At 48.1% G+C, this 23,304-nt stretch overlaps 1 protein-coding gene across 1 annotated transcript in view; it reads left to right on the top strand.

The window, feature by feature from the left end:
• Nucleotides 1-16,394: 16,394 nt before the first annotated feature.
• The window catches only part of LOC135377861 (junctophilin-1-like), an 87,689-nt gene continuing 80,779 nt past the window's right edge, over nucleotides 16,395-23,304 (top strand). The window contains exon 1 of the mRNA XM_064610575.1: nucleotides 16,395-16,954. Coding sequence (XP_064466645.1) covers nucleotides 16,573-16,954 — 382 coding nt within the window. The 5' untranslated portion in view covers nucleotides 16,395-16,572. The remainder of the gene's footprint in view (nucleotides 16,955-23,304) is intronic.

The raw sequence follows: 23,304 nt of genomic DNA, 5'->3' as shown, positions 1-23,304 counted from the left end.
CCATTGGGAATCGTATGACAAGCTCGGCAGAAATCGTCAGCATTACTATATCAGATTCAACCTACCCTACCATGGCAGCCAGGCCACCTGCCTGTTTACTCGATCAAGACAACATGACAGTTTTTGCGACGCCCGACGGTCTCTCTGAATTCAATGTCGTGCCCTTCGACCCATGTAATGCGCCATCTACTTTTGAGCGGACTCGGCGCCTCGCTGTCTCCGTTGGACAACATGCATCTGCTATCTCGACGACGTTGTTATGTTGTTGTGAAGAACAACACGCCGACGGCACAGTTCCCCCCAACGAGTGGCTGGAGAGCAACGAGTGGTATCTTGTACAGCTGGGACATGGACCTGACGTGACGGACGTAGATGAAGCGGGCAGAAGTGGGGGGCAAGAAGTTAGCCAAGGAATTGAATGAGCTTGGTAGCAGATGTTGGTTGCGCAAAACCGCGTATGGCAGCAAGAAGTTAGCGTAGGCGGAAATGCACAGGAGAACATGCGGGTCGTAACATGGTGTAGTACAACTTAATGCTTGTTTGGTTAGGTCCAGTCAAGCGGTTGGGCGAATCTTAGAGGACGGAAGTGTAGCCGGATTCAGGGACTGTGTAGGACAGAACCTGGGATGGTACGGAAACGAATCCGTAACCCGTGGACGAAAAGTGTGCATTGCGCTTATGGTGTCGATCAGTCGTTGGCGGGAGGCATCGACGACAAGGCGAAAATGCTGCAAGAAATGGGCACCAAGGATAGCCTGGGTGACGCCGGCAGTATGGAACAGCCACCGAAAATACCTGCGGAGGCCCAAATTCAAGGTTAGAGATTTTTGGCCGAAGACTGAGATAGCTGAACTATTGGCGGCCTTCAGAGTGAAGCAGGGGTTGATGGGAGCGTCGGAAAGAGTTTACTGGCAGTATGACGCCAGTGTCAGTGCGCAATTTCTGTGCCAGTGTCAAATAAGAACCGCTGTCCCGTGACGCGTTCGACGGCGTGAAACTAGCGGCTATCCACTCGCCACCCCTAGCTGTTGGCCGGGGGGTTTCCTGTCCAAGTGGATGGTATCAAGCAGTGTTGTGCGTCTGCTCCGAAACGGCGGTGGTACACAGCTTGGGACAAAAGCTTACGGAACACCGGGGTATCGCATTTCTCCATTGGAGCGACGCCCTAGCAGCAAACAGGAGCGGACACACATACTCAGAGATGGGCAGAATAGCCGGTCACCCGTTTCTTATTGGATCTCTCCCTGATAACTAGCAGAGGGACACTCCGATGAAGAAATACGCCAGTGCCGTGTTCCGTAAACTTTTGACCCAAGCTGTACCAGCAGAGGCCATTCCCATTAGACTGCGCGCTCCTGGATTGAGGGCGACGGGCAGAGTGGAAACTTGGTCTTGGATGAGGACGAAATGGACTGGGCGAGCGGCTGCGGGTGGCAAATGGCAGCCACAAAGTGAGTGAGGCTGCTGAGCGATGTCATCCACCGTGACGAGTCTAGGCGACAGTTCAGGCGCAGCAAGGTGATCGATGGCAGCTGCGCTTGAGGCCTATGAACAGCGTTGACGTCCAGAGATGAAGGTGCGGTAACTTCCATGACAGAGTCAGCAAGGGCAGCTAGGTCGTCGATGGAAAGATTCGACTCTGTGGCCAGGACCATCTGGGCATTGCGTGGAAGGCGCTGCAGAAACAGCTCTCATATGAAACCGTCGCCGGCAGATGATGCGCTGCCTCCAAGCAGCTGGCTCATCTGACGCAGTGGTTGTGTAGGACGCCTGTCGGCGAGCTCTTCAGCGGAGAGAAGTTGCTACAGACGTGAGGGCTCAGATGATGTTCAGAAGTGATTTTCCGAAGAGCGGATTTGAGGCTCTCGTAGGGGTTGACCGGCGGAGGAGTAGTATAGAAGTCGTTAACTTCGTTGTCGGCTGCAGGTGATAATACCGACACGACATGATAGAACTTTGTGAGCTGGGAGGCTACTCCGGACAAGTGAACTGGGCTTTTGACCTGGGCCAACCGGACTGTTGTGAAGGGTAGTAACTAGTGATGTAACCTTTCGCCACGAAAGATACCGACTGAGTGAGTGAGAGACCAAGAGGGGGAGCAGTTAATTGGGAGAGGGAAATACAGATGACGTATATGCCAAAAAGGAGTGTGTCAAGAGAGAAAGGACGCCCAATTCAGCAACATATATAAAAACGGGATATTTTTTTCCGTTTGAACAGTCTGTTACATTGTACTATAGAGAACAAGACTAAGTACTAAAGTCTAAGAAAAAATATTACCACAAATCGTTTGTTCTTAAAGATGTCCCTTGCATACTTCTCGAATGAACGGCTTCAGAGGTACAATACCGGCAAAAAGCCGCAGGTATTTCCCTTCCACTAGCAGCCGGCACGAGCAACAAATAACCTGTCGTGCAACCATGGGCTGGGCGGCAACAGTAACAGTAACTGGTACACAACTGGTCAGAATGGCGACTAGAGCTCGGCTGAGCTCGGGAAGCTTTTATTCGTCGCGCACTTCGACGCTAATAAGGCCGACTATGGTGCCGCCACTTGTAGCAACTAGTAATACAGCCGCATCATCACGAATCGTGCTGCTGCTGAATAGCTTGTTGCTACAAGTGGCGGCACCACAGTCGGCCTCACGATCAGCATCTCCATCGGCACGCTTCTTCAGCCGTGGACTCGGGGTTTCGTTATTCGTGCACAAACCTTCCTCTGTCTCTAAAACCGTCGCCGAGTACGGGGAGCGCCTTCCATATTCGCTGCCGTCAGCCCCACGCCTTCCCGACTCGACTCCACAGTCTCGTCAAGGAGTACCCCTCGATCACGAAGCTCGCTTCCCCCTGCCACACATACAATACCTTACCGCACATCTTCACGGTGCCCATATCAGGTTGACTTAATCAAGGCTTGCCACGAGATTCCGGTCAATTCCCATGAGAAGGGCCATCGTAACACCCTTCGGTCTCCGAGTACGTCCGGATGCCCTTCGGCCTCCGGAACGCTGCCGTCATATTTCAGCGCTTTATTGACAAAGTCCTCCGTGGCCTCGATTTCGAATTCTCCTGCATTGACGGCATTCTGGTAGCGAGTCAGAAACCGAATATATATCAACCACTTGCGCAGGCTGTTCTCCAGGCTCCACGAGTACGGCGTCGTCATAAATTCCGCCAAATGCGAGATCGGCGTTACCTCGTTCCCTCACCTTCTTGGGCCATGCTATCTCGTATGAGGGTATCCGGCCACTCGACACCAAAGTCAAGGCCATCCTGGACTATCCTCAGCCCGACACACAGTGGTTGTTTTAAGTTTTCTGTACCTACTGAACTTCTTCCGTCGATATATTCCCCACAGCGCTGCACTATTGACACCTTTGCATTCCTCCTTGCCCACCGCCTCTTTGGTCTGGGCCCCCGAAGCTCAGTGAGCCTTCGAGGATGCCAAGTAGCGTCTTGCTCAAGCTATGCTCGTTCATCATACCCAATCGCACGCTGAAACCGCGTTACTCGTGGACGCTTCCAGGAAAGCCATGGACGCAGTTTCGTAGCAGCGTCAGGACGGTGCTTGGGTGCCTCTTGGTTTCCTCTCCTCCACCAGCTAAAGGAAACTGCTACCTACTCTCTTGTATTGACAGCGTCACTCGTATCCACCTCTTCCCACTACTTCCCCACATGTCTGCAGATACCGTTGCCTCCGCCCTTGCGACTGGTTGGATCTCCCGCTTCCGAGTTCCCTCTACCATCATAACTGACCGAGGTCGCCAGTCTGACTCGTACCTCTTCTGGTAGCTCTGCAAGTTACTCGGAACTACCCATGTCCGCACCACCGCTTACCAACATGTAGCCAACGGCATTGTTGAGCTCTTTCACCGGCATTTGAAGGCTGTCTTACCTTGTGCGCTGCCGGTTCTTCGACATCCTGGCTAGACAGTTTGCCTCTGGTGCTTCAGGGCCTCCGCGCGGCTTTGAAGCAAGACCTCTCCTTCTCGACGGCTGAGCTAGTGTACGGCTCCCCGTCACGGCTCCCTGTCGCATTCTTCACTCCATCACAGCCAGATGCTTTGCCAGACCCCGCTTCCTAGCTCTCATGGCTTCGCTCAAACTTCGCGTACCTCATTCCCCCTATCTCAGGCCCTCGTCCCGCCCATTCCTTTTCATCAGCCCTGACCTGGCCACTGCAACCCACATGTTTGTGCGCCGAGGTGCCGTCCGCGCCTTTTTGCAGCCTCCCTACGGCGCTCCCTACCTCGTCCTCGCGCGCCAACCAAAATTCTTCAGCTTGCAACATCTCCGCCACTCGGACACCGTGGGAGTAGACACCACCGCCACCCCCTGCGACTCGCTCACCTCGCCTCCGTCGCGTCGCCATTCTTCCACCGTAGAGGGGGGTGGGGGGAGAGTAGCAACTTGCTACATGGCACAGCCGCATCATGACGATCATCATCTCCATTGGCACGCTCCCTCGGCCATGCGCCCGAGGTTCAGTCTTTCGTGCGTGAAACTTGACCTGTCATTCAAACCTGTTCGATTGTAGAGCGGAGCGCAGCCACCCACTTGCTCCACATACAGTCTTCGACTTTCTGCCATAATGTGGTTTCCAACTCCATGCAAGAGAATGCCACATTTAGTAAGCCGCGGGCTACATCGCGTCTATAGCAGTACTCTTACCAGCCAGACCGAGATGAAATCCAGCTGTGTCTTTTTTTTTTTCAGTCTCTACGACACTAAACTAAAGGAGCTGAGAATCCTATCTTCGAAAATTAATTCGAGGCTTTGCTGACGTATGCGCTCCGCTCCCGATACTTCTATGACAAGGCACGAAATTCTGCTGGAATGTTCCGTAACCATTCCCACCTCAAAGTTTCGCTGTTTTCTACTCCTGTATTTCGCCACTTTGACGCATCCACTCCAACAAAACTATACACACGGAGACAGGCGAAATTGGAACAGTTCTTTTGCAACGCCAACCAAACATCCCTATGCAAAGTGCTATTGCCATTGCTAGCCGGTCACCTTCTAATCCGTATCAGAGCTCTTGGACAGCTGAGAAAGAATGCTTGGCTATCGTATGGGCTGTTAAAAAATTTCGTCGACATGTGTGTGGATGTCACATTGATGTCGTAATGGATCACTATGTCCTGTGTTGGCCAATGACACTGAAAGGCGCGTTGGAACGCCTGGGTCGGTGGCTATTCCTGTGGCAAGAACACAGCCACATTATGACCAAGTACAGGTCCGTCAGCAAACACTGAGACGCTTACCTATTTTCTCGCTGCCCTTCCTAAATACTTCTAACGACGCTGACCAGGCTACGTCGGCTGTAAATGCTTCGTCTTTGATACTCCTTGATCACACCTCTCTCCAACAACAACAGCTCGTAAATTGCGACTTGTTGATCATATTGCAACACCTGGAAGGTACATCCTGCAACAGAACGTTCGTTTAAAAATCAACTTATATGGTACAAATGGTGCCCTCTGCAAGCAATATTATGGTCCAGAGGGTTAGCAGCTACCCCTTGTCGTCCCAAAGAAGCTCCGACATCAGATCCTACAAAGTATATCCAGGCTCCAACAGCTCCCCATAGAGCCCATAGTTTGAGATAATTCACACAACACTGGGCACACGACCAATGAGAGTGCAACGATGTAGAAATTATGCAATGCCAGTCGTCTAATCAGGAGCCTTAACTTTGGTGGACCTTTCGGCCGGTTCTGGCTACCATCGACTTCTACCGGATTTCACGCCTACCGCTGTTACCCGATATTCAAAATAACTGAAGCTTCTTTTGGCTCAAATACATATTTATTTGACACAAAGCGCTGATTCAAAGATCTGATACATGGGTGCACTGTGAATACAAAGTCCACTGCGTTGTTGACACACTGTAACCAAGTCCAAACCATCGACGCATGAATAAACCAGCGAACACATTTCTATAAACTGTTCTGCCGATTGATACCACCGAAACACGGAACACAAGAGGACGCCGTGCCGGCCGATCTTATGACGGGCATCTTCTTTCGTTGATTGCAGAGCGGAATGCGCTTGTGTGGCATGTAATCGTAATCCTGTCTTTGTTGTCAGCCCTCGAAATCCGACGGCGCCCGAACGCGTTCTTCACTCTCCAACCGCTCCAACTCACGAAACATTCCAGTTCCGGAGTTGACAGACTGTTCGTGGGATAGTAGTCTTGTCCAGGAACACCACAACACGCGTAGAATCACAAACTGTTCTGCCCAGTGATTTCCCCAGAAATTCACTGCTGGGGGGGTGCCGAGCTTTCAAGAGGGGGGGGGGGTATACTTGGTGAAGGTTCCACTTACGGAATTTTTCTTAGACACGGAAAGAATCGTGGCACAATTGTGATATATCTGCACAGCTTCCACGTTTTATTTGTACATGTTATTACGTTAGAACACAGTACATTAGAATATAGATTCATTATGAACGGCATTTCAACATTAAGGTCCATAATCGCACGACTGACAAAGAAAAAAGACTAGCACCTTGTCTCACGAAGCTCAATGAATACCTATAGCAACCAAAGGTGAAAACCTTGGATGAAAAAAACAGAATACATCGCTTAATTGAGTTCGGCGCAAATGGTTCTTGATGACCCACATCGAGTTTGTGTGCCTGCACGCATTTTTGCTTGTATATGCCCGAGCAGCAGAGACCCGAGCAGTTATTGCTGAAGCGAGGGACACCCCGCTGGAGGCCCTTCGCTACGGTGAGACCTGCCGACTTTTCCTCCGCCTTTTATCCCATCATCGGCGGCACCCGCTCGTATCGAAGATCTTGAGGCGCAAGCACTGCAAGGTCCGCTCGGTGATGACTCAGCTGAAGCCTAGCGTCACGTGTTTCGTAGTGAAGATAGTGGCTCCCAGTGCCCCTCCATGGTCTCTGTCAAGCCCAGTCACCCACCTAACTGTTCCTGGCCTGCATGGAAGGAAAAGGGATACAGCCCCGTGTGTCGCCAAGCAGCTTACCCTGGGCATGATGAACGACAACTACACGGCGTCAACGTCAGTTTTCACTGACGGGTCATCTACTCGGGGTGGATCGTCCTCGGCATTTGTCATTCCATCTCAGTCAGTATCCTGTGGTCACCGTCTTTCTCACAGAACATCGTCTACGTGTGCCGAGCTTTACGCCATTGTATTTGCTATGCAAAAAATATCAGCAAGTCCAGCTCAGTCCTGGGTCGTCTTTACAGACTTCAGACCCGCGCTCCAGTGTGTGGCCAACTTGGGGATACGTGGACTCCTCGGTCCTGTTGTCTGTGACATCCTGCAAGCTTACAAAAGGAGACCATTGCAGGGCACACTGTAGTATTGCAGTGGATCCCCGGACATGTCGGTATCAGCGGCAACGAAGAAGCAGACAGAGCCCCATTGAACGCCCATCAGCACGCAGCTTTTTCCCCGATAATGATGTCGTCGGGCGACCGAAGACACCTCCTCTCGACACTCACCGGTCCCAAGATGCAGGCTCAGTGGGAACACGACATAGCTCACTCCCTTCTCTCTGATGTAGACCCCACGCTTTCTCTCGTCCTTCTTCCGCGACTACCGCGCCCATTAACTGCTCTCTTCCACCGCATGAGGCTCAACGTTGCCTTTACACCTGCCTTTCAACACCGTCTCGATTCCACCTCGTCTTCCCTCTGCCCCACTTGTGGAGTGCACGACGACCTCAGCCACGTCATCCTGGCTTGTGGCCATTACCACCACGAGCGTGCCCTAATGGAACTCTCTATGCAACGAATTGACAAGCGGCCGTTCAACCTATAGCGAAGATCCTCGGTCCGTGGCCGAACGCTGCCCACCAGACGCAGGGCCTTCGTCTTCTGGCGGAGTACTTGTGCTCCACCGGTCTGGCGACGGCTCTTTAAAAGCCACATCATCATCCCTTCATCCTCCCCCAACGCGAGATAGGGCAGTGTACTGCCTCAGCGGCGGTGAATCGCCCACCCCATCACCATCCAATGTATGTGTGTGTGTGTGCTCGTATATGTGCGCAATATATGCATTGAACAGTCAATTTCAAATGATTTTGGACAAATGCATGGTACGATCATCTGCATGACTGTGGTCCTACAGCATAAGTTTAACAGTACAGGATGTAATTCGCTGCGCCGGACTCACTACCAGAACGTGTTAGTGGCCGAGCTAGGTGGAGTCACCTGAGAAATTTCAGGGGGGGGGGGGGGTGTTGCAAAAATGCAGGGAGGGTGTACGCCCCCTGGGGGGTGTAGGGAAATCCTTGGTTCTGCCGATTGACACCACCGAAACACGGAACACAAGCGGACGGATGGCGTGCTGGCCGATGCGTGCTATTTCATAACTATGCTGAAACTGCTGAAACGGCAAACGGCCGCCGGGACCGACTAAAGAGAGAGGGCGCAGACAAGCTGGTGCATACTGAAGGCTGGAACCGTCTCCCGTCTCCGTGTCTCCGGTTCCAGCCTTCAGGCCTCCGGGACGCTGCACGCACATGCGCGCGTACAAAATGCGATTTCAAAACATTGTCGACCAATCGGAGCGCCAATGAACTTGCAACGTTGTAGATTGGCGCAGTGGTACATATTCTACAGCCGCATCCTCGGTTACCTGAGGAGGACTGGTATATCCACGCAACAGACAGGACAAGATTTATGTTCGTGTACTTTTGTTCGTGTTCGTATATTTGATATTTTTGGCCACGCATGTGTACTACTGTGGACAAATACGTCACGCCTTGCTTTTTGTGCCAACAACGAAAGCCATCCATTCCGCTTTTAGCAGGTCTCTTACGTTCCTTGCAACCACTTCTCCAACCCTTCGGGGTTCGGGCGCGTCGTGCTCGACCTACTCGGGTCTCGCCGAAAATCATTGGGTCATTATAACCATCGATCACTATTGCCTCGGCCGCCGTCCCATCTGATCCCCGACAACTTCTTCACTCATAAACCTCCTCCTATAAGCCATGATGCTCCACGCTTCTTCGTCAGCAACCGCGAACGTCAGTTCCTGGCCAAACTACCAGACATTCTGCCAGCCTGATCCATTGTTCACAGATTTACCGCAGCGTGCCACCTCCAGACGAACGGTTTGACAGATTCAACCACGCACGCTCGCCGACACGTTTTTGCGCTCTATGTTTCCGCACAACAAGACAACGGGGACTCTGTGCTGCCTTACATAACTTTCGCATGCGATTTTGCCATACAAGCAAACACGCTGTTGAGGTTTATTGTATCACTGCCACCTGCTATGTAATATAAATATTCCTCCTTATGCCTCGGCTGCGGACCCGGCTGCTATGCCATCTCGAGACTTGAGGAATGCAGGCAAATCGCACACATCTTCAGTCAGCAGGTTTCCTCCGAATCCCCTTATGACGAGCGTCGACTACGTCACCATCATCTGGAGGATCAGTATCTTCTGTGGGCTGGCAAAGCTCTGACATCCCAGTCCATATTGACACATTTCGTTGGAGGTTGGTCCCTCAGCTTCGTTTACCGAATCGTCTCCGTAGAGGGCTTCTGATCCGCTAAAACTCCCCAATTGGCGAATTACGCTGGTCGTTTTCGTGTAGCATAGTGTGATGTGCCGTTGTGGGTTCCGTGTAGATGCGAAAGAAGAGTGAACGGAACGACCAGTGAAGCGCGGCGCACGTTGCACTGAAGCTACCAGTGTAACATGCACACTCAAGCCAGTATAACTTTTTCTGCACTAGAATAGGGAGTTATAGTACATCGTACGCTATCTCCTTTTCGTACGCAAGGGATAGCCCGCGGATGTCCATAATGAAGAGATCTTCATGCAATGTGCAGAACCACCAACGCTATCCCTTACGTACGCAAAGGCGATAGCGTACGATGTCCTAAAACTCTCTAATGACCAGTTGAATTCGACATGGAACTCCCTTGTAACCGCGCAAGGCGGATCTTGCCGGCTCCTCCTGTGCTACTTGAGATGCGCGTTCTGATGTCGAGGAGACCTTGGACACGTGCCTTGTTCATATAGGGTTGATGTGCTCAACGCAGTTGTCGAAACCTATTCTTTCGTTGCAGAGAGCATGCAATGCCAACAGGAAACATCCAGCTGGAAATTGTCCGTCGCGCTTTGGAGCTACAAGAATTTCATGTTCCCTCACGTAAAGACCTGACCCGTCTGCAGTACAGGTCTTACCTAGCCCAGCAGTGTACAGCATTCCTACAGCCGATGAAAACATGCTGAATCATTTCGTTTCCGATGTAGCGACCTACACACCGAAGTGACAATCGTATATCGAAACACTTTCCTTCGAACTGCACCTTCACTGGCAGTGTCCCAGCTCTTGCCTGCAGTAGCGATCGGCGTAATTTTTAGCCATCGATATACCCGGTGCGTGTCCTGACACAGCTACCTTACAAAATGCGGTAGGGAACAGCATGCTCACGGCATCCCAGTGCACTCACCATTCTTTACTCTGGCCATCAGGTACTCCCACAAGAATCTATAGGTAGAGAACCCGAGAAGTTCGTCAACCTCCTTGTCCTCGTTCCTCTGGAGGACCTTTGCCATAATGAGCACCCTACATTGCTTCAGGGAGTCAGTGTGGTCGCGAGAACATAGAAGCCATTAGCGCGATAACCATACCAAGTGGCCGACGTCTCCTACACCACGGTCGTGGACCAATGAGTGGGGAAGGCTAAAACGCCCCACTTTCTCCATAGACAACTTCCAGATCTCCTTAGCAAACCCGTGGTGCATTCAGTACGGTGTTGCTCTATAACATGGACACGCCTGGCACTGTTAAATTTTAAGCACCTTTTTGGGTGTAATTCAGTGGTATCCAAGCTGACTCATTTATAGGTGTATATCAACATCCTCAGACAAGAGTGCGCCATCTCGAAAGGGCGCTTACAGTTAAATTTTTATCATATTTAAGGTGTACTTTAGAATAGCTCTGTGTAACTCCTATTTCGGTGTATATCAACACCCTCAGACAGCAGTACACCCTTCCAAGAGGGTGTTCTGCAATGCCAGGGTCCTAATAATGTCGCCAATTCATGAGCTCTTTTCCGGCCTGTAACGTAATTACTACAAGTAACACAAGTGCTGTAATTACGTTATTGGTCATTAATTGCTTCCAGGGTTACTTTCGATATTACGTAATCGTAACTAGCTTATTACGTTTGCAATGAAGCGAATGTCTTATCCTGATACTGATGGAAATGTTGCCTACAAGTTCATTACACCAGCTCGCTTGCCTCTTACTTCTTTGCAGAACAGACACATTGTACAGGCAGTGTACCGAAAATGTGCACTAGTCCTTCAATAACCACGCCACCATATTCGAGGTGTCATTTTGAGACACTTTAGATATCTGTTAAACGTCACGATAGACATCAACATAAATATGTTAATTAGCCATCTTGTATACATTTTCTAATAAACATCTAAATAATGTACACATCTGGACAGCTATATCCAGTTATACCACATTAGACGTCTACTAGCTCACAATGCGCTGCCTCTGTTGTAAACGGGTGAATGTACAGGGTGTTCATTTTTATCCGTTAATATATTTTATATATATAAAAAAAGATATGAAAGCTGCACAGATGCCGTTTCTGCTGGTGAGTTCTACGGCCAGGCGGACATCCTGTCGGAAAGCGTATTTAACCACTGAACGACTAATTAACTGAATTCATTAAATAACTTTTTTATTAGATACTTTCGGGGAAATGCGAGATTGCAGAACTGGAGCCAGTCATTACTTAAATCCACCCTCTTTTTTAAATGTCCCGAAACTAACACGTACCTCGAGATATAAATCGCTAAATTTTGCTATGCAAATAAACCGAAACCGAAACCACGCTCTTCTCGGGCGCAAAAGGAGCGACGGGCGTTCGCGTCGGAGGGTTACGTGCATTGTAGCGATGGAGCTGATTGGAGTAGGAGCTGGTCTGATGGCCACCTACACCGTTCTCCAGCCCAGTTGGCCAGATAAGCCGGAGGTCATGTAGTTTCTGTGCTCGAGAAGTGCGTAGTTCTGGTTTCGACTCATTTGCGTCAAAATCTGGCGATTTATATCTTAAAGTAACGTGCTCGTTTCACGATTTTTAAAAAGGAGGGTAGATTCAAATAATTATTGCCAGTCTCGCATTTTCCCGAAAACATCTAATTAAAAACATCCTGTACATTGTAGAAGAGCATACAAAGAATGTGTTGCTTTCTTACACTATTTTTACACCAACGTCCGAACAGATTGCTGTGCAGGAAGACTTCTGTTAATCTTATACCCATTTATCGCCCCACATGCAGATGTGTATATTTTTTTTACAGAGAGTGTAAGAGGGAGTGTATGGAAAGGAATACGTCCAAGTTACTCAATAGTCGCACCTAACAGGAATAGGGACAGGAACGACAGGAACAGGTAGCCCCTAATGTCGCACGCAAATGTGTGATTAAAGATTTATATCTTACTCCCCTTCCGATTACAACAGTTTGCAAACCTTGAATCATCAGCCGCCATCTTCCCGTGCACGAAGTATACTTATATCGAACGCAACCTCCAGGTACTTCACAATAGATGTTGCCCAGATGGCTGTCATAAAACTTATTGGCTTTTGTTGGCTTGCCGTCGTAGCCACGATCTGTTCGCCAGGTTGAGCTTCGCTCCTGTGGCCCGCCAGCACGATTCGGTATGTGGAATCGACCAAATTGGCAGGAGCTGAATACAGCCACATTGTACTGGAGCTACATTGGAGCTGATTACAGTCGGCGTGTCCGAGCTTATTTCCTGTGAAGATAATAATATCACCTACCATACCGTGGGAGAATGGTAATGAAGGCAGTGTGTTGGTTTGAATTGAATATGATCTGGACAGTAAAATTTTGTGGTTGACGAACAGCGTGCATATCTTCTTTCTTAGTTATTATTATTTTTTGTGAAAATGGCGCGGAGACGTGTAGTTCGGTAGACAGAGGCGGGGGAAGGAGGCCAGGCTAACTGGATAAAATCTATCTTACGGTCCCTAAACACCTATCAGGAAATGCATTTGAGCTTCTGTGTAGTGCAGCTTGTCTCCACTTAGTGCTCCATTCAGGTAGCCACTGTTATGGGGCCTTATTTAGATTTATTTTCTTGTCTAGTTTACATATCTATCAAAAAAATACATTTCCAGGCTTTCTTTCATATTAAAGACGTTCGAGTACCAAGATACAGCTCGGACAAAGAAGATAATAAGAAGCACTCACTACAAACAATAAATTTTGTTAACATCGCTGTCGTGAGTATACGCTGCAAATCTCTTTTCTCTTCCCCTTCTCCCTTCTACAAGGGGATGATACTGCTAACTACATAAACAGGCCTACCCGCGACGCACGTACATAACGTATTTACTTTGTTTTATAGATATTCTTCTCTTCAAAGACGTACACAAAAATTCTAAGTGAAATAAAGTGATATAGAAAAATGATATTCTAAATCCTAATGTGAACGTTCGCTCGACTTTATTGCCGAACTTTACCAGCTCGGCGCACTTGAGAACACGGATGATCACAACCAGGGATGGGCATAAATACATTTTTTAGTATTTAAATATAAATACAAAATACTTTGTTGAAAGGGGTATTTAAATACTCTTCATAAATAATTCTCAATATGATTATTTAAATACAAAATATAAATAAAGTATTTAAATGCCGCAACTACTACCATAAATACTGTGAGGAAGATGGCATCTGGAATTACAGAAATAATGATGGTGATAACAACAAATGAGCAAGCAACAATAACATTTATGTATTAGATTAGATTAGCGATTTCAATATTAGAAGTTTCTCGAAGACTGCATCTTTTAGGCATCTTTTGTTCGGCCGTACAATCAGATTCGCAAAGGAGAGCAGCGCATCTCCACAGGTGCTGATGAACAAAGGCTTGTACTAAATTTGACGAAGATGCTTCGTGCAACAAGGTAATCGGATAGTCGCGACCGTTGTCAGCAACAACAGTGAAAACCTCACCATCTAGAATGGTTGCCGCATGCGCATGCTGGCGCAAACACGCTGTAACTGCGCCCCAAACTCGCCCATCTTCCCGAAAGGTCAAATGCAGGGCAATTTTAGGATATGAGTCAGTGTATTCTGTATTTATAAAGTATCTACAAGAATAAATACCCGAAAATTGGTATTTAAATATAATTATAAATACATTTTTCTAGTATCTATTTAAATACAAAATATAAATACGTGTATTTATATTTTAAATAGTATTTTAATTACAATGTATTTAAATACTGCCCATTCCTGATCACAACCAACAACAAGATTCCAAGTGTCCAAGGAAACAAAATGCACTTATGTGGCCCAATTCACACACATATTGTCGATACTGGTATGGTGTGCACCTTAGACGTACAATGTTGTCCTAACAAGCACCAAGATGTAAAACAACGCGGATCGCGATATGCGAATGAAATCAATTGAATGTTAGCAGTCGCGCATTTTTAGTAGCCATTATTCTTTACTTTCTTCATTTTGTGTGTTCTTATTATTTAGATGAGGTTGGTCAACTACATAGTTAACTAAACGGGCTGCTAGCTCGTCTGAGGCGCGTGCTACCGAGACCAAAACCACTATAGAATGGCGTTCTCTAAAACATTATACAGTCTATAAAACGTAGTTCGTTTAAATGAGCCTTGCTCGCTAAAATGTGGCATGCTAAACGGAGACATATTCTCTAAAATGCAGTTATCTAAAACGAAGCTCGTATACGCGTTTGAGCAGTCATAAACGCAGCATTTATAGCGCGAGGGCATTGCCTGTGGTGGATACGGACTATTCAGCAAGGTATTGTCCAAATAACAAAGGAAGGGCGACCAAATCACTTGCAAGAAGCACGGCTATAGCACGGCGTCAAAGTCAAGACGTGAGAGCGAGTCCCGGAAGAAGTTCCGCCAGGCGCCGCTACGTGCTGAGAGTGGCGCAACAATCGCGATGCACGAGGCGATATCTGACAGTCTCTTTTCCAGGCCGAATTCTTGTCTGATAATGGACTTCCAGTGCGATGCACAGCAGGTGCCTGTAATTGCTGCTGCCTGTAGTTACATTTTGCCATAGCTCCATTGTTATGGGGCAAAGTCACCATAAAAGAAATCGCTATCAGTGCAATCGAGAGAGGAAAAAATAGAGAAAGACAGAGAAAGCGCAAAGCAACTATTGAAGCGATGACAAAAGCTTTCCATTCAACTGTAATACCTAATTTATCTCTGATTTTTCTAAGAATGTATAGCACCGGCAAAGAGGTTGTCATATTCTATCATCTGGAAAGCAAACGAATAGACATTACCCAGCTAAATTATGCCGACACGGAAATACGACAGTCGTCGGAGTGGCCAGACAGCGAAAGCACACTTCTTGATTGCATTGCTGGTCATGTGCGCTAACCATTATGCCACGCCAGCGCAACTTCCCAAAGATCAAGGGACTGGCAGGGATCTTCGACCCTATACTACATATTTTCCCAAAATGGTACGGCTGCCACGTTCTCAGGCGTTGGATGCTTTGCGTTGGCTTATGTGTGTGTATGCTAGCCTCAGCTTGATCACTGGGCGAATCAGTTCGTGACCAATGCGAAAATCCACGAGCAAATCGTTAAACGTCGTTCTGGAATCGCTGAAATTGGACATGGCAAAGTTCTGCGCTCTATGGTACCCTGCTGCTTCCGTTACAACAGCAGCCCCGCCTGAACGACCTTGGGTGATCTCGACTGGCTTGCGATACGCACGTGCCAAAACACATTGGGCTACCCCAAAAATAATGGCGGCTATCCAGGACACGTGACGCCTGCTGAATAGCTCTGAGTCGCGCGACACGTTATCCTAGAGAAGTGTTTAATATTATCGCCAAGAAATGATTTTCCTCGGCTAACACTTCAGTTCATCATCGCTGTTGTGATATTCGGCAACCTTAACACGAATATGTAGGGATGGAACTGGCAATCAAACTCCCCAATCATTGTCATTCAAATTCATGTCAAATAAAGTTGTTTGTTTCCTTCTTGTACATTATTAAGGTACCTACAATTAGGAAGCGCAACAAAAGAAACCTTTTGTTTCTGAGGCTTCAGGAAAGGGCTATATTCGTGCACGGTCCTCTAAGAGAGGTTTGCTTACCCGCTTTTACCATGTTCATCATTTTATCCCGAACATACTCAAAGCTGTGTTCAGTGTCCGGAATTACGCGATTTGGCACCAGCCACATAGGCGTGCTCAGCGGTATATATCAGATAGGTGACCTGATAAAACGAGGGGTGATGTTTATACAGTGCAACACGGCAGTCGTTCAAAACGACGGTGTGGCAGTGGAGTTGCGCCCTGCGGCGTAGAGGTGGCGCCAGCGTCGGCTGCTTGTCGGCCTCTGGCGCGCCCGTGCGCACTCTCAGGGCGTGCTGTGCGGGTCGGCCGCAGACTGTGGAAGTCGTCGTCGATCCCCAGAATCTGCCCTTCGAACGACCCTTTTGTTATTCGCACGACGACGACGACCAGCGATGGCGTCCGCGGCTCTGAACGTGCCGTGATAGAGGGAAGAGGATGAGCGGCGGCGGGCGTTTCGACTTCGACGACGGCGGCACATACTGCGGCGGCTGGGAGGATGGCAAGGCTCACGGCCACGGCGTGTGCACGGGTCCAAAGGGCCAAGGGGAATACTGCGGCTCATGGCACTACGGTTTCGAAGTGTCCGGGGTGTACACATGGCCTTCGGGCAGTGGCTACGAGGGCCAGTGGCAGAACGGCAAACGGCATGGACTGGGCGTTGAAACCCGCGGACGCTGGAGGTACCGCGGTGAGTGGACGCAGGGTTTCAAGGGTCGCTACGGAGTACGGCAGTCGCTTAGTTCTGGTGCCAAGTACGAGGGGACCTGGGCAAACGGACTTCAAGATGGATATGGCTCCGAAACATACGCCGATGGAGGTGAGTGCGACCCAGCTTCTATTCACGGAGCCTCCAGAGGGATTCTCACCAACTACATGCAGTGGGCGTTGGTGAGAGGCGAATACCACGCAGATGTGTGCTCTTCGCCTCTGTGTCATCTCTCAGTGTGCATACATATATATTTATGGACGACACGTGACAGTAGCACACCTCTCGGCTGTGTCTTCAGGAAGACACGCCAGATAAGTGTCATGATTTGTTGTGCCCTTTTGTGTTTATCAACCACATACCGAACGCTGGCACTGATTAAATACACCAGTTGCGCAGCCTGGTGTGCGCGTACGTGCATTTGCTATAAATAATACCTTCGTGACCCCTCGAGTCGTGGGAATTGCTGCTCAAAGTAGATTTGGAGCTCAACTTCGCCATATAGCGTTTTCAAATTCCACGCGACAAATGTCAACCAACCTGTCAATTCATTAGAAACGCAGCTGATTTCGAGGACACTTTTTCGGCTTGCGCAATTGCAGCCGGCGTGTAACACGGTCAGAAGCGATTCTACTCCGACGGTATTAACGGAAAAGTCTGCGTTTAGATATGGACATCATAATAAGCAGTCATTGCAATCTATAGTGCAACGAAATGTTGTAACGAGGAAAGACACCTATATATTTTTCGATCGCCTCGCGAGAGATAAACGACTGCAATCAGCCTGAAAGCATCATTCCGGGGATGTTAGGTGCGATGATGCGACACCGCGACGCACGTTCAAACTGTGGTTCAGGGAAAAACCATCTGAACTCTTTCAGTGAGAATAGCATTTTCGGCTTCACGTGGCAGAGTTTCAATGCGAAGCGTAAATATCGACCGCCGTTTTCGTCCCCTGAGCGCTCGCTGATAATTTGGCGGCACGATGTGTTATTTACATTCCCGCGACACCGCCGATGTCCAGAGATTCCAGTCACGTAAGCTTTGGTTAGTTTTGGAGAGCAGACTTGGTTTTGTGTTGCTACGATTAATAAATAAATGAAGAAAGCGTCGAAAGTGGGGCGCTTCAACTTACTGTGTGAATAGCTGTCTGATTATTTGATGAGTCCACCACGTTCGTTCATAGCGATCGCATTGAAGACGGTAGTGAGTTTTAGTATACCGTCGATAAGGTTATCGTGCCTATCGGAACCAATCGCAGTCGTGCGTGACTCAGAATCTTATCCCCTGATTCGACGCAAGCCACCTTATCAACGGTCTGCTAAAACTCTCTTGTTTCTTGCACCGCCAGGTTATCGTCATTGCGCTCTCCTTGCCAAAATCAACAGTGACTCGCTGATAACATTTTCATACCTCGATTTGAGGGATGTCGAGGTAGCGTGATTAGCGGAATACACAGACTCGGGAGTCTTTTGGAAATGAATCCCCTTGAGCGCCGTGGCATTGAGGCAGAAGAAACAAATCATTTCGAAACTTATTGCAGTACGTGAGTTCCAACACCTACCTTCATACCGCTCAACACGAGGTCGTGCACCGACCAATGTGTATTGGACTTTAAACGAGTACAATTTCAAAATACACGAATACTTTATTCACTTTTCGCGCAAAGAAAGCTGATGAAACCAAAGTTGTTTATCTTCCCGTTTCGTCAGGTTTCTTGTCATTGCTCGCTGCCTTGACATAGCAAAAATTTGGAAAATTTAGCAGCTTTTCCTTTCCTGGCACTGGTGCGGCACACCTTTCGGAACACCGATAAGATGAAGCATTGACGAACCTATCATATATGATCTATGTAGCAACACACATCATAAGACACACTTTGGTCCTCACTATGCCGATCGGCATAGTTGGTTCTTCAGTGAGCTGTTGTAGCCGGTTTAGCTGATATCTAAATATATATATATATATATGTGTGTGTTGAAATGGGCTTGTTAGTGATTGTTCGTCCTTGATATTTCTTGCGTAATAAGAACAGCGCTATTACGACACGGACTATGAGAGATACAGAGAGTGGACGACTCAGCGTCATCCAGTGTCCTTCTCGCTCTCAGTCCGTGTCGTGACAGCGCTGTTCGTATTATGTTAGATGCATACCAACTACCCCGCATACGCACTTTAATATTTCTGGAACTGTCGACCCGGAAGAGACAAAAAGATGAGTTCATAACACAAAGTGCCACTATAAACATCGTTTTATTCATAGAACGAGTCATCTTAAATAGCCAGGGGGAAGGGAACATATGAAGGAAGGTAGTATCTCTCCCCAAAACATTCCTTGAGAACCCTTCCCTCTTTCCTTCCCCTAACTATTTAAGATGTCTTGTTCTATGAATGAAGTAATGTTGATAGGGGAATATTGTTCACTCAGCTTTCTGTTTCCTCCGTGTCGTAAACTCCAAAAGTATTAGCTGATATCTCACGTGAATAACGATCGTAAAAGCTTGCTAAGGAATCGTTAACGCTAAAATTATTTGCGTATTTGAAGAGTGTTAAGTGCGTTTTAGGCGGCTGACTTAGCTTTGCTGACAACACCTTCAAGTATTGCTTTCAGAACACGGAGAAGGCCACATGCAGTATTTCGTAATGGTATCATTATTTGGAAGCGCTATTTTCTCAGCCAGGCTTGCCAGAAAACTGTAAGCCGCAACTAGGTAAATAACAACAACGCATGATTCAGGCGGTGGTACCTCACGAAACGTGTGTGAGGCGGAAAGGACACATCGCTGACCACTCTGCATATAGTTCACAGGAATCACCCCTCTCTCAAGGCTTGATAAATCTTGGGACTTATGAAGCGATAAGTGCTCGCAGCACATGCCTGCAAACCGACGGAGAAGATCCACCAATTAGGGTCTTATTAAGGCACTGGATGAGACAATTTACTAGCGACTTCCTTCCCAACAACTCGCTCTCTGCGTTTTCACGCGGCCCTCCAGGCGTATTACCAGAAATTGCCATCTCTCGTCCCTGATGGCAACCTTGCGTGTACTTTGCCCTCTTCGATGGCAGAGACAGCAGTGCAGAGGGAAGTTGAGGAGTACGAGCTTAATCAACGCCACCTAGATAGAAAAAGCCTGATCGCTTAAGCGACGTTACGTAATCACTAGGAATCCGCAAATCGCGGCCGTGCTTTCGCAACACCTCCTAGATAGCAGAAGGCCTGCGTGAGCTTTTCTTTTCGAGGTGCTTCGAGCTTTTATCTTGTTCGGTCTTTCACTGCTGTCATACCAGCACCAACAGTTGTAACAGCAGGCCTCCCTGCGTGACGTAGGACTCAGGCCTTCTGCTATCTATGACGTGTTGGCTTTCGGCAGCCGTGGCTACGGACACGAGCCGCCACCATCCGCATGGGCAGCCGTTGGTATAGCCACAGATTGAAGTCGTCTGCAGCGATTGACTGTAGCAGACGACATCCCGACTTTGTGTCCAAGTAGCGGAGGAGCGACAGGAAGCGCTAAGCAGGCCTCAAGCGCCGCGTGGACATATAAAGTCGGCATGCCAGGCAATCGCCGCAGACTGTTTCAAACAGAGGCTTTCTGTGGCTATTTGTGGCTGCCCATGCGGCTGATGGAGGCTCGTCTCCGTAGCTACGGCCGCTGAAAGCCCGATCGTGATTGGCGGACTCTTAATTGTTACGGCACCCAAAGTTACTTAAACGCATCATTCGTATCGCAGGGACCATGTGGAACAAATAAAATATTTGTATATATTTGATATCATATCGCCGTCACGAGCCCAAACCGTATTCTGTACGTGTAACGATTTTGTCAGAGATGACCCCGAAGTACTCAAGTGCCTTACTCGTGACCGCCTCCAGTCGTAGAAAATCGCCGCAAGGGAGGGCATAACAGGCATGTCTTATTCAACTGCTCCGTTGTGTCCACATCCTTTAGCCTAGCAAGACCATCTTCACACGCCCGTTGTCCCCATACAATTCAACCAAAGACAGTCTCAGTGTCACGGGGTGGTGGTATTGTGGACGCATCTTGTAGCTCAATGTCAACTTACTACTCTGGATTTTCGGTTACTAAGGAACATGTTCGTTGTAGTCACGGATGTGTTTCAACGTGAGACGTTCGTCCTTGGTCAGGAGGACAGTCTTACCCTTCCCTTGTCCGATGACGATACGTGTGCGCCTCTCAGAGCTCAAAAAAAAAAAAAAAAGAAATCTCTTCGATAATTGGGTGTGTGTAGGCAATTACAGATGTATCATATACAGGGTGTTTGCTCTAACGTGTCCCGAAATTATATTTAAAGCGAGCGATAAAAGCAAAGCAAGTGGTACTTTCCTGCTACTTGAGTAAGAAACAGGTACTGCTTCACTAGTAGCACCTGTTTCTTAGTCAAGTAGCTGAAAAGTAGAGCTCGTTTCTCTTTTATCGCTCGCTTTAAATAAAATTTCTGGACACGTTAGAGCAAACACCCTGTATATTCGCAACCCGTGACGACGCAAATTTTCAGTCTCCTCTGCCTGCTGTGTGTCTAGTACGTTGCGCTGCACCGAACAATTAGTGAACCGTGCTGACTGTCACTCAGTGTTGGTTCAGGTGGTCTTCGACGAATGGCGCCTGGTCAACCATTCGTTGTAATACACGGGACCGCTGCGCGTTCCTTTTGTACGATGTGCGATTACAAACCTGCCGTTTTATAGGTTGGCTCACCTTACGTGTATGTCTACTCCATATCGTTATTATTATTATTTTGAAGACAAACGCACCGTGTTGCCTGTGTTTACTATTCAGAGTATGATTGAGCGCACGTAACGCCGGGAGTAGTATAGCTAGCATAGTATCGTTCCGGGAGTTTGAGTACATCGGAAGGTGTTCACGATAGTTCCGAAAACATGTTAAGCCAATCACCCTCTTTCTTTGGAGTGAGTCACATCACATTGCTAAGCTTGGGTTTGATAATATCGTTTTCGTAGAATTCTTCTGATGCAATTAGGGAGTTTTAGGAAATCGTAAGCGCCCTCCGATTCCGACTCCGTATCGCTGTCAGTCAATCAGATATCGGCAACGTGATGACAGCCACTTCAACGGAATCAGGTGATTGGCTTATCCTGTTTTCGGAAACGTTATTGTGAAACTTCTACGTTTTCCTAAAACTCCAAACTAAAACTCTCTTCACACGGTCAAAATTATACGTGTCGCGTTCTGGCGTGCATTTCTCGACAGTTTTAATGGCGTGAGGCTTTATGAGGCTGTTGAGGCTGTTGTGAGCGTGTCTGATATCTTTTGACACCTCACGATGGTAGCAGCACTGGCTTGTGGGGAGTATGGGTAACATAACGACGAAGCATGTTTCCGTAAGAGCTGGTGTAAAGACTCATTCGATGAAATGAGCACAGTGTGAATTTATCGATCTTTGCACGTTTCGATCACGCCGCAAAAATGCAAGATAGGGCCTTACTCTCTTCATACTTTGCAGACTGACCATCTGTCTGGTGTTTGGTTACATTTAAACAGTGCCGTCTGTGTGCGGTGATATCGAACTAAAGCGGGCATAGGAAACAAATGGCAGATTTTGAGTGAGACGAGCCATTCAGATGTATGGGGCAAGATTTTTCTGGATTATTAATTAACGACAGTAACGTCCCACCAAAAATGTAATAAAACGTCAGAGAGATAGCGAAGCTTGAGATGAGTTAGAACCCATCGTGTATTTTTGCGACGTGATCGAACGCAGTAAATTCAAAAACACCTTTTTCGGCGTAAATTACTCGTCCCATATACGCACTCCTTTTTCTACACCCCAACAGTGCTCCTGTCCTGCACTTTTTTAAATGGTGTTTTGTTTACATAGAACACCATTTTAAGTGGTGTATTAAAGAGAAAACACCCGTTACAACACCATTTCTGATTGGTGTTTTGCAAGGAATGCATGAATCGAAATGGTGTTCACGGCAGAACTCCAGCACGGCACGTACGCTGTGCTCGGGCCTGCAATAAACCCCAGTCAGCACACCCATATTGGACCATATTTGCCAATATTGGTCCCACATGAACAGTGCAACCAGGCTGCCCATTGAACGAATATGGGTGGCCTATATTGACGAGCGCATTTTGCCAACTCTTCCGTGAAAATGACGATGATGAGTCCATGTAATAATAATGCATTATCCGGTATAATATCCACAACTAAAAGTGATATAGCTTCACATCCACGTTGCATCGCGTTTAAAAAAAAAATACTGCCTCGCCCCAAAAACAACGAGCAGGATCAATGACCGAAGTCCCACAGAACTACCCATGCGAAACATCCCTCAGAAGCCTTCATCGGAATCGCAGGAAGGGAGTTGCCTCAGGGCAGAAGCCGCCGATATTTCGAACAGAGACTGTTCTTCTTCTGGGCCCAGAAGAAGAACAGTCTCTGTTCGAAATATCGGCGGCTTCTGTCCTGAG

This window comes from Ornithodoros turicata, chromosome 1 (genome assembly GCF_037126465.1).
Source record: "Ornithodoros turicata isolate Travis chromosome 1, ASM3712646v1, whole genome shotgun sequence".
NCBI classification, from domain to species: domain Eukaryota; kingdom Metazoa; phylum Arthropoda; class Arachnida; order Ixodida; family Argasidae; genus Ornithodoros; species Ornithodoros turicata.
Note: the sequence above shows the minus strand (reverse complement) of the source record. Positions and strands in the feature narration are given on the sequence as shown.